This window comes from Furipterus horrens, unplaced genomic scaffold (assembly GCF_987537825.1).
Source record: "Furipterus horrens unplaced genomic scaffold, mFurHor1.1.pri manual_scaffold_10, whole genome shotgun sequence".
NCBI classification, from domain to species: Eukaryota; Metazoa; Chordata; class Mammalia; order Chiroptera; family Furipteridae; genus Furipterus; species Furipterus horrens.
The window spans coordinates 85,176,126-85,189,862 of NW_028327180.1; the positions used below are offsets into that span (position 1 = coordinate 85,176,126).

At 43.9% G+C, this 13,737-nt stretch overlaps 1 protein-coding gene across 3 annotated transcripts in view; it reads left to right on the forward strand.

Annotated features, from left to right (window-relative positions):
* GRIA1 (glutamate ionotropic receptor AMPA type subunit 1) overlaps positions 1–13,737 on the forward strand; it is a 281,186-nt gene that overhangs the window by 190,862 nt on the left and 76,587 nt on the right. For all 3 annotated transcript variants that reach the window (XM_090288461.1, XM_090288460.1, XM_090288462.1), the window contains exons 9-11: positions 791–901; positions 1,607–1,813; positions 7,365–7,735. In XM_090288461.1, the coding sequence (XP_090144587.1) occupies positions 791–901; positions 1,607–1,813; positions 7,365–7,735 (689 nt within the window). The remainder of the gene's footprint in view (positions 1–790; positions 902–1,606; positions 1,814–7,364; positions 7,736–13,737) is intronic.

Sequence of the window (13,737 nt, forward strand, 5' to 3'; positions counted from 1 at the left end):
TGCCTTTTTCCCAGCCTAGGTTCCACACTTGGCTTCTGCTTTTCTGAGCTCCTCAGGCCCTCGCTTCCTGAACCACTCGTTTGTTACCTCTGGAGCCACATGGTAGTATGTGTCAAGTCTTCCAAAGCAGGCTACAGGAATTCTCAGAATGAGAACAATTTCTTTGACTTCTTTGTATTTCTCTCAGCCCTACCTCATGATATCACCAATGTTTTAGCTCAGAGCCTTGCACATACAGTAGGGATTCAATAAATATTTTCTCAAACACCTTGGAAAATGAGTCAGTATAAATAACCTACTGATTTTTTTAAAAAATGTTAGCCGATACTTCTAATTAGGCACTACTATATGCTCAGTCTTATAATAGTCTATGATTGGAAATAAGAGAAATAAATAAGGGATAAAATCATCATCACCTCGGAGGCTGAATCTAGATGGAAAAATATATTTAACCTACAAAGAAAGCAAAAGGAATGTAATGTTTAATCATATGATTCCAACTACAATTCAGAATGGACTCAGGTAGAGAAGGGTTAATAGGCATGGGGGAAAGAGAGGTTTGGCCTTGTGAATAACTACAGGGAATTAAATCTTCACAGCCCTGGCTTGCATTGTACAAAACAGTTACCTGCGCAAACACTTAAGCCCTCACCCCCCTGGTGTGTCCAGTATTGCATGGGGTGGTGCTGAGCTCCTTGCTTTCCTGTCTGGTGTCAGCTGGGTGGCCCAGAGGAGGACATTCCTGAGGACCCTGCCTCAATTTATATCACCACCTTCTTCTCATTAACAGATTGGCTACTGGAATGAAGATGAAAAGTTTGTCCCTGCAGCCACAGATGCTCAAGCTGGGGGGGATAATTCAAGTGTCCAGAACAGAACGTACATCGTCACTACAATCCTAGTGAGTACTCACTCCTTCATCAAGGTTATCTGGGATGCAAGCTGGACCCACACAAAGGCTTCCCAGGAGTGAAGGCTAGTCATTCTTGCCAAAACTATGCCATAGGTAGACAGAAGGGGTGAAAAAGGAGTTTCCTGGAAGTCAGGGGTTACTTTTTTTCACTCCGGCCCTACCAAGATCTCACTTTGTGCCCAGGGGTAAGTGACCAGCCTCCTTGGAGCCGTGGTTTCCCATATATAAACCATGAGAGTGAAATGAAATTGTGGTGGTTCTCAGACTCGACCCTCCCACAGCAGAGCCATTTTCAAACAAAGTCTCCTGAAGTCCAGCACCTAGAGCAGATGTAAGTGAAGATGCTATGATTTTCAATGACTGATCATGAGAAGCCTAAGGCCTATTTAGGGTCCGCATCCCCAACACAGTGCCCCCAGAAGAGCCTCCAAAAATACAAGAACTCCTGGGACATAATTTGAAAAACTGCACCACATCTCAGTGGTGAGACATTCTCTTTTTAATGGTTTGCTTCCTTAACCCAATAAGTTCTGTAATGGGGGAGTAGAAATACAAGAAGTGAATTGAGGGGCTAGAGAGACTTCCCCCAAAGTTCACCAATGTCAGTTACGTCCTCCTCTGCCACTCCCAAGTCCTCCCTACCCTTGAGTGATCCCATTACCCCCATTCTGCATCTCCCCATTTCCCCACTAGGAAGACCCTTACGTGATGCTCAAGAAGAACGCCAACCAGTTTGAGGGCAATGACCGCTATGAGGGCTACTGTGTGGAGCTGGCCGCAGAGATTGCCAAACACGTGGGCTACTCCTACCGTCTTGAGATTGTCAGCGACGGAAAATACGGAGCCCGCGACCCCGACACAAAGGCTTGGAATGGCATGGTGGGAGAGCTGGTCTATGGGGTAAGTCCCCCACAGGGTGGGAACTTCCAGAGCAGAGGCAGAAGTTTGGACAGGACCTCATTTGGTGGTTGGCTGGCCATGCCCACAGATGCCCACTGGACCCCATAATTTTGTATGTTGTGCTGTTGCAGATGAAAAGATGAGAGGTTCAAAATCCAATGTCTCAAGACAGGCTTTGGTCAGGCTCCTGGTCTGAGCCCCCTCAGTCAAACTCAGCTCAGTCTTGTGACTAAGATGAGTTATTACTTAGTCATTTATGGCTCAAAGGCATTTACAGCTCCCTCAGTATAAATTTTTTCCCTGGTATTACATGTACCCAGGTCCAAATTTCTCATCACTTGCCCCAATACATCCTTCTCTGGCACCTTCCACTTCAGCCAAAGCACCCCGAGTCGCTCTGTTCTCTAGAGGGCCCTCTTCCATTCTGAACCTCTAAAATCCTATCCCTCCTCCAGAACCTGTTATCAACTATTACTTTTTCCAAGGTGCCATTTCTTTCTCCCCATTACAGGCACAAACTCCCCTTTGCAACCGTTCTTGCCTTCCCCTGAAGAACTCAGTTTCTGCTTCTGTTACAGCTCACCCTGACTTGTGTAACAGTTATCTGTGTAACAGGAGTAGGTCTACTTCATCTTTATGTAACTCACTATATTTGAAATAATGCCATGAACAACTGCCATAAAATCTTCCATAAATTCAGGCAATTTTGAGAAGTCACTGAATGCCTGAATTATTTTAAATATTTAGGGAATCATTGAGAAATAAAAGATCTAATCCCTGTCCCCCAAGGATGTTAATATTTTATAGGGTAAAAGAGAAAACAAAAGAACATAGTTAAGATGGCACAGTATTGAAGTTCAGGCAAGGGGCTAACATGAATTTCTCTAACCCTCGAAAAGGATATGAACTTGAAAAGTGGTCATATTCAAACAGAGAGAAGGGAAGCCCACAAATTTCTGAAGAATAAACAAAAAGTGCTGATAGAAATAAGTATGAGAGAAAAGTGAGAAAACACTGGTAATTTGCATAGAAGGCTTGGGTGAGGAGTGGTCAGGGGTAAGTGTAAGAAACGACAAGGGGAGGAGTGGGGACCGATTCAGTGCACTTGGGGAGACCATAAAGGCACTTGGGTAAAATAACAGAATCCAGCCGCCACTAGCAGGAAAGGGACCACACCAGTTTCACTCACTGCACCAGAAGAATGCAGGCTGGGTCTCCCAGCTGAAGCATACATAAGTCTTAGGTTGACACTGAGTTCTGCTCAGTCTGAATAAAGTCACCATTTAGGAGCTCTGTGAATCTCATCGTCTCATATGAGGCAATAGGAGTCATGATGGTCATGAGAACACCAACAGAATTCAGAGAACATGGAGATGGGATAGAGAAAATCTTCCCCAGGAAGGTGACTTTTTAGATGACCTGGGAAGATGGATAATGAATTGAGAGGTGAGATGGGCTTCTACCCTTTCTCCTCTCTCTACTACCTCTCACTTTTAGGAAGCTCCATTGATGAAAGATAGAGACCTGGATTAATGCTACATCTCAAAGCTGGTTTCCATGGGAACCTCCACCAAGTTTGAGAGGTCATCCCCATGGCAACTGCTGTGAACTTTTCACCTTCACCAGCATTCATCTTCATCTTCACCCCACTGATCCCTTAATAAAAGGCCTGTGATGCGTCAGAACAATGATGTGATTATCCTGAGGGCAAGCCCCCACTGCAGCCAGGCAGCCAGTGATGCATCACTGGCTCATCAGCAACAAAGCAGTTACCTCTGGGTGCCTCAGCCACCAGCCTTCCCCCAACCCTCCCCTCTCCCTAGCCCACCCTCTGCCCAGTACAAGCTGTATTCTGAAGACTCTATGATGGGCCCAATTGGATACCCTCCCCTTGATTTCCTGTTCCCTGAAGAACAGAGGAATTTGGGGAAGTATCTCTCAGCCAAAAACAACCAGTGAGGTCACAAAAAGCTCACTTGGAGGCCTCCAAATATATTTTCCAATGCTTTTTAAATAGCTAACTCAGTCAGGGTCTCTCTCATCTTCCTTTTGCTCTTTTTCTTATCAACTAAAGTAGTAGCAGCATTTCAGCACAAAATATGTGTAAGGTGCCATGCTAAATACTTTACCCACATTATTTAATTTACTCATCCTAACAACCCCAGAAGGTGGATATGATTATTTTCCACATTTTATAGACAAGGACAGTGAGGCCCAAGGAGGTTATATAATTTGGCAAAGGACATATAGCTGGTGAAAGCCAAGTTGAGACATGCAGCCTGGCTTTTGTACCCCACAATGGGATATACTACCTGAGTAGGAATCACACCATCCAAGCTCTGGACTGTGGCCAATACTAACTGGTGGTAAGAAAAGCAAGGGCCTCTGCATTCTCGGATGCCACAAGTGGCAAATGAAGCTCCCACTTCTTACAAGGGTACAGCTTTGTGCCTGATTCGCAGGTGCCTTTCTTGCTTGTCCTTTGTCTTAGTGAAGCAGAAAGAGAGTGAACTTTGCAGACAGACACCGGGACTTGAGTTCCAATGTTGCCAGCTTACTGACTACTACTCCTGCAAACCACTGAACTCTTGAAAAACAGGAAAAGTGAATCCTTTGTCCCAGGGCTGGGGTAGGGAGTATTCACAGTGCCTGGCTCACTGCAGTTCTCTATCCCTGACAGTTTTGTTCACTTTCTGCTTTTACTTACTACATCAAAACTGTTTACTGTTTCCCAGAATTGTGTTTAGACACCACGTATTTTGTTTTGGGATCTCCTAGGTCAGTGGTTCTCAAAGTGTGAGGTCTGGACCAGCAGCCTCAGTATGCAAATTCTCAGGTCTCACCTCAGACCCACTGAATCCAGAAACTCTGTCACCTGACTTTAAAAAGCCCTCCAGATGATTCTGAGGCATGCTCAAGTTTCAGGGCCACTGTCCTAAGAGGTCCGTTTCAGCAAATAATTTTAAGCACCTGTGAAGTGCTCACATTTCACAGTACTCTCGCATATTAGAATTCATTTGACCCTCACAAAATAGTCTTGTCAAATCAGTAAAACAAAAATTCGGTTATGCCTCTCTTTTTTAAATGAAGACACTGATATCCAAAACAAGACCTGTCTCACTTAAGGCTACATAGTTAGCATGTCGCAGAGCAGAGCAGCCACGTGGACTTCCCCAGATCAGCTCTGCCCCTGACCAGCCCTGCAGACCTCCAGTGACAACTCAGCTTCCCAGGCCTCTCAGTCAAGGTGAAGCAAGCCAAAACACTGGTGCCGCACACACACCACCTCCCCACTCTGAACCTGAGTTCCTTATCTATAAAATGAGGTCAGTGAATTTAGCATCTCCCATTTCATGTGCATCCTACACACCCTTCTGATCCCCAGGGACCCACGGACAATGAATTTTAGTAGTAGTCTATCTACTTCTTCCTCCTGGAAATTCTCAGTACACAGGGAAGTCCTGCCCCAAAGTAACTTGTTTAAGTTTGTGTTTCCTGGTGTTTATATTCATTTTACACTTATTAGCATCCTTCCAGAAATAATGTTCCGTGAAACAAGTCTTGGAACTGCTCAGTGCACTATTCACTAAGATGATGTGATCTTGTGATTTTTCTAGTCCACAGTCCATTCTATTAACTCACATCAGGAGACATCAAACAAATCCATTCAGTTTCTGTTACCACTTGCAAAGCTGATCACCTTTCACTTCTCTTCTGGGTAACTTGTGCTCAGCCCCTCATTTCCATTACTTTCCTCTCCCATTCCTTTTCTGTCTATATTAGGTTACAAAGAAAAGAGCAGATATCTTCTCCCTTGCACCAGCCTATGTTTGTAAAAATTATCAAGATGTATGTGGTGAGTGTTAGGAAAGAAAAAACAGAATTACTGTGAAATTCACACCTAACTCCACACTGTTCTACAGAAAGTTTCTTTCAACAAGTGAGAACCTAAGTCATTCTGAAGCCAGGCTCATTATTCCACTTAAAGCATCTTCTCAATGATCCCAGCCAATGAGAGTAAGCAGCGGAAATCTCTATGTGACACCAGTGGGTGGCTAAGTGGGGTCCTTGTCTCACAGCCTCTGTCACCAGCCTCACATGTGCACAGGAGAAAGCCATACATCTCACATGGCTTTGCCTGGACATGTCTCTCCTTTCAAAGCATGGATGTTGTGGCCTCTGTCCACAAAACCTTTGGGGTTTCCAGGATCTCTTGATCTCAGGCCAACAGGACAGTAGACTTTCACTGCCTAGATGCCAGCGCTGCGGCCATTAGGGAGAGGCAGGAAAGACAGAGGAGCAAAGCCGGCAAGTCCACATGCCAAATGCCTCAGGATAAGCATTTCTTGAAACCCTCTTATGTTTATCTACATGCTGGATTTAAATTTTAAAAAGGGAATTACTTGTGTATTTCTTAGCAGTCTTCCTGGAAAAAAAATAGAAGTGATGCTACTTTTCCTTCTCTCTGCCAGGCCTTTACTCACATAATTGCCTCCTCCTCAAATGTGTTCTGTGCCAGAATCCTACTCTTGTCAAAATCCTACTCTTCCTTCAGTGCCAAATTTATATGTCACTTCTTCAGTGCCAAATTTATATGTCACCTCCTTGATAAAGCCCCTCATCTCCCAGCCAGAATTAATCCTTCCCTGGCCTCCTGTCGCATTTTGTATTTCTTGGATAGCATATATCCAGCCTCCTTTATAGAATGAAAGGTATGTGTGTGTCTACCAGTCTCTCCCACGAGCATGTAATTCCTTGAGTGTAGAGACCATAGCTTACCTACAGCTTCCAGCCTAGGGCTCACACACATTAAGTGCCCAATAAATGTCTATTGAGGTAAATTTGTCTTCACCACCTTGTTAGATGAGATTATCTTGTTGCAGGTAAAAGAAACCTAACCCAAGCTGGCTTAGGCAAAAAGAAAGACTGGTTCATGTTCTTAGGGACAAACAGAAGACTATATTGGCACATGATACTAAGGAGTCCAGCATAACCCCTGAATTTATGGTAGCCCAAATTGTTTGATCATGGGTCAGGCTTCTGCATATCTCACTTTGCATCTCTCTGCCTCTCAGAGCTAATGCCCAGTAAACCAACATGGGTCCTATGCCATCCTTAAATGAGTCACTCTAGCCAGGGGAGTTGGCCAAACCTGGTCATGTGCTTTACCATGTAGCCATGTGATCAGTTGTGTCTGAACCAGGAGGACCAAAAGTGGGGTAGTAGTTCCTCTAGCTAAGGAGGGGGGCATGGCTGCCAGGCAAGCAAAACTACAGGTACCACAAAAGCCCCCTTCTAGTAAGGTTAGGAATGTACCCCTAACAATTAGAACTATCAAACAATGGAATAATTTCTGTAAGATATTGAACTGATAATCCACTCGTCAGAAATACTTCATAGAGAATAGAAGGGGTTGGACTTCTAAGGTTTTTTTAAACTCACAACTTCTAAGACCCAAAAGAATATTCACACTGAAGAAAGAAATGAGAATGCTGCTGAACTCAAATGCATTTTCTTTTTCTTTCTTTTTTTCTTTCTTTCTTTCCTTCAGAGAGCAGATGTGGCTGTGGCCCCTTTAACTATCACCTTGGTCCGGGAAGAGGTGATAGACTTCTCCAAGCCATTTATGAGTTTGGGGATCTCCATCATGATAAAAAAGCCACAGAAGTCCAAGCCTGGAGTCTTCTCCTTCCTTGATCCTCTGGCTTATGAGATTTGGATGTGCATTGTATTTGCCTACATTGGAGTGAGTGTCGTCCTTTTCCTGGTCAGCCGCTTTAGCCCCTATGAATGGCACAGTGAAGAGTTTGAGGAGGGGCGGGACCAGACAACCAGCGACCAATCCAATGAGTTTGGGATATTCAACAGCTTGTGGTTCTCCCTGGGAGCCTTCATGCAGCAAGGATGTGATATTTCTCCCAGGTCAGTGAGCTCTTTTCAACCCCTTTGCGCAGCACTATATTTTTCTTGGTAAAAGCAAATACTGAAAAGTTAAGGGACAGAAATGATTTGCGGACTTCACTGTATTCAGTGTTTCAACTGTGCATTACAATCAACCATCTATTGCATGTGGTAGATTATCTGGACATATCCTGTGTCTGGGCTGGTTCTGTCTACTATCTGGCTGATGTGCTCTGTGAAGATTAATAGGCATAATCACAGCTCTGATGTTCTGTAGCTAAAGGGTACAGAGAAAAGATGGGGGACAGTGTAGCACAACTAACATTTATTGAACACCTGCTATATGCCAAGCAAGGTTTTGAGTCCTCCATGTGTATTCATCTCATTGAATCCTCACAGAAGCATAAGGTGGGGCTCTTGTTATATCTCCTTTTATAAATGAGGAACCATAGAAATGCTGAATATCTTGGCAAGGTTAAACAGCTAGTAGCTAGGGGAGCTGAGATTCAGACCACCGTCCTCTATTACTTCTGAATGGTGCAGGAGCAGTGAATTATGAGTGGGCTCAAGCATGCTTCTGTGTGGCCCTGAGCCAGTCACCTGACCCTCGGCTTCTTCATCTTTAAGAAAAAAGCTCTTTTTCTTGGTTCTAAGAAAGATCTTGGAAATAATTTAGTTCTGATGGTGATGACAATTTGTTTCTGGTGGCTCAAAAATGAGGGCTCCAGAGGTGCCTGTGATGTCATATTGGAAGTACTGGGGTGAGCAGTCAGTGAGGTTCCAGCCCCATGCGTGGAACCAGAGTAGCTCTGTTTATGTGTTTTATATATTGGACTTGTGAAAAATGTTTCTTTTGTAAAAGGATTCTGAAGGTAAGAAAGAAAGAAAGGAGGAAGGGTGGGAAGTGGGGGAGAGAAATGTGAAAACCATGAATGTAAACCAATGCCCATATTTATTTACCTCCTGTCTTTGTGTGTAATGTTCTTTGAAGTACTTTCTGAAATGTTCATGCCACAAATCTCCTCCAATTTAACTAATAATCACTGACTGTATTTCCTTTTACAGTGACATCATGTCAATGAACTCTTTCTCCAGTAGGCAGTCCCTTGTAGGTTACCAAGTTTCTACAGCATACAGGGAGGCATGGCTAAGAATTTGGTTACTGTGGATAGATTTGTGCACTCTCCCTTTCTGGGGACATAACCGCATATATATCAAGGCCTCAGGGACATGGACTAGAGACATCTTTATCATAGATAAGATTATTTTGCATTTGAGTGTCAATGAGGACCAATATTCCTGGTGGCAAAGGAATAAAATCTTTCTAAGGAGCTTCTGGCAGGACTCACTTTGCCTGCTGTATAGTTTAGATAGTCTCATCATTCACCATTATAATTTTGTTTTTCTTTAAATAAGAAGACAGTCGGGGGCGGGGTGCATGGGAGAGGAGGTGTGAGACTAGATACTTGGCCAATACTGGCAAACACATGGTGAAGAGTAGACAGAACCAAGCAGGAGAAGGGCTTACTTAAAATAAACCAGGCCAGTGGATAAACAGTGAGAAGAAATGGTTTGTACCAGTCAGTATAATGTAGAGCCATCAAAACATGTATGTGTCTTAAAAACCCATGGGCTTGTTTTTTGTCTCAATGATTTCCTTCCTCAGTGGGCATCGTACGTCCTAATGGCACCCCTGTGGTCTGGCCTCAGACTCCCCACCATTCCTCCAGAGGACTCAAGTTGGCAGCCAACAGCTGAGTCCCCTGCCAGGCATGTTGCTGCTTGATCTTCACAGAGTGTGGCAATGGTCACCCAAAGCTGAGGGGCAGCTGCCTCTTTACTTTAGCGAAGCCACACCTTCCTCATGTCACCGCAGCCCCCATCTTTCTTCTTTCTTTACTTTGTTCCTCAGCTGAGAGGGTATCTGAGTCTGTGACCTCCGGCTACAAGAGGACTTTCTAACTGTGTCTCTAGGACTTCTGAGGGCTCCCCTAGGGCATCTTAGGAACTGACACTGAATAGAGATGTGCCCAGCCTCCCTCATCCCAATTTTTAGTAACACAACTCCTCCACTCTATGCCTCTATTTTTTCACCGGTAAAATGGAAATAAGAGTTCCTACCTCTAGGACTGTTGGGAGGTTTAAGAGATTGATACTTACAGACTCCAAAACACAGTCTCCAGCCAGCACAAAGGAAGCACTAGAAGGAAGTGTGCTTACCCTGCTTTGAAAGCCACTGGACTTCTCCCTTCCAGTGAAGTCCAGGGTCAAAGCAGAAACAGCCAGTAGCTCCCTCCAGACCAACAATGCCTGGATTCCTGAGGCCCTACCTCACAAGAAATGGGAGGAGGGATTTGTCATTTTGGATTAAAAGGTCCAACAGACACAGGAGTAAACTTGACAGAATAAGGAGTTTTATCCACTTGAGGTGGACTCTTTCTTATCAAGTCTATCCCGGCCAATCCCAGAATTTAGGGGCCCCTAGGAACCCCCTAAGAGTCAGAATACACATCACACCATTTCTTGAAAATATATGTTAAAGAGAAAAGGCATCTTGTTAAGGCCAAACAAAAAGATAAGGATACTTGGATGGTAATGTGGACTAGAAACCAAGCAGACAACTGTAAACACCAACAGAAGCTTATGTGTTATTTCATATACATTTCCTGATGAATTTTAAAAGTTTTGTGATATGCATAACACCATTTTAGACACTATGGGTGCTTTGAGGAAAAGTATTTTTAAGGAACTTGCATACATCAAACACCCTTTCCAATGAGCTTTAATTGTTCTTGCTATTGACTGAAAGAATATACCACAAATCCTCACTAATTTAGAATTTGGGGAACTAAGTTTCATCTGACTTGTATCTGCGTTCATATACAAGTCGCTCTGCCTCTTTTTAACCTCTTTAAAATCATGTTAATGTCTATTAACCAAAGCCAACAAAATGTGGCCAGATGAGGTTGTCTGCAAAAAACAACATAACCTGACCACAGTAATATGAACAGAGAGACTTATGTTTCTCACATTATAAGAAAAGTGGTGCCAGACAGTGACTCTTGCTTGATTCAGTGACATTAGGGTCAGCTGCTCTGTGATTCTTCATGTGCACAAGATGGCAGCTCCCAGACTCTGTGTCCATATTCAAGCACCAAGAAGGGGAAGAACTGTTGCCAACCATTTCCATCTCTTCAGATCGGGAAGTAAAAGCTTAACAGAACACTCCCCGCCCTAAACATAAGTCTACTCCTACCTCATTAATCAGAACTAGGGCCCATGATCACTTCTAGCGGCAAGGGAGGCCAGGAGGCAAGGACTCAGTTGTTCTCGCCTCTAGTGTAGAAGGGTTGGGAATGGATGTAGGGAAATCAATCAGCAGCAGCATTGCCTAAAGTGTCTCAAGTCAATGTTTTCTGTACCAGCACCACAAGCAGATAAAATAATCTGTAATCAGCACATTTAATGTCGTGTACCAGTCAACCCTACTGAAATGCTTTAAAAACCCTTCCTTCTTCCCTTTAAAAGGTTTATATGAAAATTTGGCTTTGTGTAACCTATTTTAACAAAGTTAAAATTCACTTTAGCTGTGATCACAGATAAAAATGTCATCTATGAATTGACTTGTAGGCCTATTTCTTGTGCCCAAAGATCTACCTTCAATACATATTTTAGGTTTCATATTTTACAGAGAGGAACATTTTGAGAAAGGATACATGACAAAAATTATCAGTCAAAATTTATCTTCAATTTTCTCAACTTTCCTTTTTGTACCTTTTCTCCTATTTGTGGCCAATGGCCTCCATTTATTCATCAGATGTTACTAATTGGCTATGGCATGCAGGGCATGGCACTAGGTGCTGAGATATGAAGATATATTGATGATGGAGTGAGGGGGGTGGGAGTCTCTGCTTCAAGGAGCTGGCAGTGTAGTGGGATGAACAGATATTAAAGGAGTAACTGTGAATGTATAAATTGTGATGTGCTATGAATAAAATGAACCTACTATAGCAGTAGATAATAAGGGAAGCAGAATTAAAGGAGACATAGTTAGGATGTTCTGAGGTTTCTCTGAGGAACTGATAGGTAAGAAGGAGCTAGGCCTGTTAGAACTGAGAGACATAATAGCCATATGTAAAGACCCTCAGGTGGACAACAGCTTAGTGCTTTCAAGGATGGGAAGACTTACCAGTGTGCATGACTTGTAGTGAATGAGGACAACGGGCGTTTGAGATAACACTATAGAGGTAGGTAGAGGCCAGATCATGTAGGACCCCATGGCCATCGTATAGATTTAGAGTTTTACTCTAAATACAATGAAAAGACATTGAAATTGATTTACGTGCTAAAATACCACTCCGAGGAGCTAAGAGGAAAATGAATTAGAGCAGAGAATAGACAAGAGTAGAAGCAGAGGGACCAAGCGAGATACTCTCCCAGACATCCAGGGGAAATTCTAGTGATGGAGATTGTGATGGTTGTAGGGATGGGTTTGTGGCCTACTTGGAAACTAGAATTGATGGCACTTGCTGATGGACTGGATATATGAAGGTGAGGAGATGGAAGTGTCAACAGTGGATCCAAGACATAGGGAGCATTTGAAAAACATGGAACTATATAGGTCCAGAGACCCTTTGGCTCTGGTTGGGATCATTAGGATGATCTTGGTTTTCCATCTCATGTTACAGATGAGAAAACATACCCAAGAGGAGAAAAGGATTTTTTCTAAAGGTAATTGAGATAATAACTGTGGCCTCAGTGCCCAGAGCCACCTATCATGCAGTCTCAATTGAAGGCTTCCTTGCCTGCAAGTGAACTAAAAGTGAGCTCTCCAGTTCCTTATTCCCAAGCTTCTACTTCCCATTGGCTCTTCCATGGGGTCAGTACTTTTGTGGGTCCAGGTGAGAAGAATGAGAGGTATTTGAAAGGTCTAAAAGGAGCAGAGGGAAATGGGAAATTAGACTTCAGCTTTCAGAACTCTCTCTTGTTCCTGATTTTTAAATGTATCAGAATGTATAATTATCTTCACCTAGTGAAGATAATTACCCTCAGTGAGAAGTCTCAAGCGGGGGAGTGATGGCACTTGGAGATCTCCCGGAACCGTATACCACAACACCCAGCTAATGGACTTGCTGGGCGCCCTGTAACTAACTGATTCACCATGGGAACAGGGCAGCCAATGAGCAGAGCCCAAACCACAACACAATGACAGCCTGACCTTTGCATTCACACACAAATTCCATAGCAACCAGCAACCTTGCCCGCCTCCAGCTCTCCCTCCTCGCCTCCCAAAGATAGCCAAGCAGACATCTTTCTCTCCTTCAGGTGGCTTGAGTTGTACAGAAGGAAGAAGGAATGCTGAGAGTAAATATTTATGAAAGCAGCCTGAAATTATAATTCACCTTCAGAAAACATAAGCCTCATTTAAGGCATAGATTCATTGCTGCAAGGAATAGTGTCACAAGGATTTGGGGACAATGATGATGAAAGTAAACTGTGACAGATGCTTTTTAGTCTTGGGACTGGATGTGGGGGTTTCTGCTGGGACCCCTGAATCAGAATCACCTGATATGTCTGTCAAACTGCAGGCTTCTAGGCTCTGCTCCAGATCTGCAGAACTGGAAATTCTTCAGTCAAAAAGAGGAAGACACATGTTTCACAAGTCCTCTCCTTTCCCCAGAGCAGATGGGCATTAAACTTTTAAAGTCACTGAACTAGGATGTTGTCCGGGGAAGTCTGTTTTAAGGCACAGGAAGCAAGGCCCAGGGGTTAGCCAGAAATGGTGCCACCCAACAGCCGTGAACTCAAGGTCTGCCTTGCCTGCTCCCTGCTCTGTGGTGAGCGAGGCCCTGGGCACAGAGGAGGCAATAGTGGCCATTGAAGGCAGAGCCCTTGCCAACCAGTGACCCAGCCTCCTCATACCAGGAGGAGCTCACAAAGAGATCACCAGAGTCCACTCCCCTCGATCACACGTTTCTCTCCGTGTCAGCAAGCAAGGCCAATGCAGAGGGGTTGGCACAGGG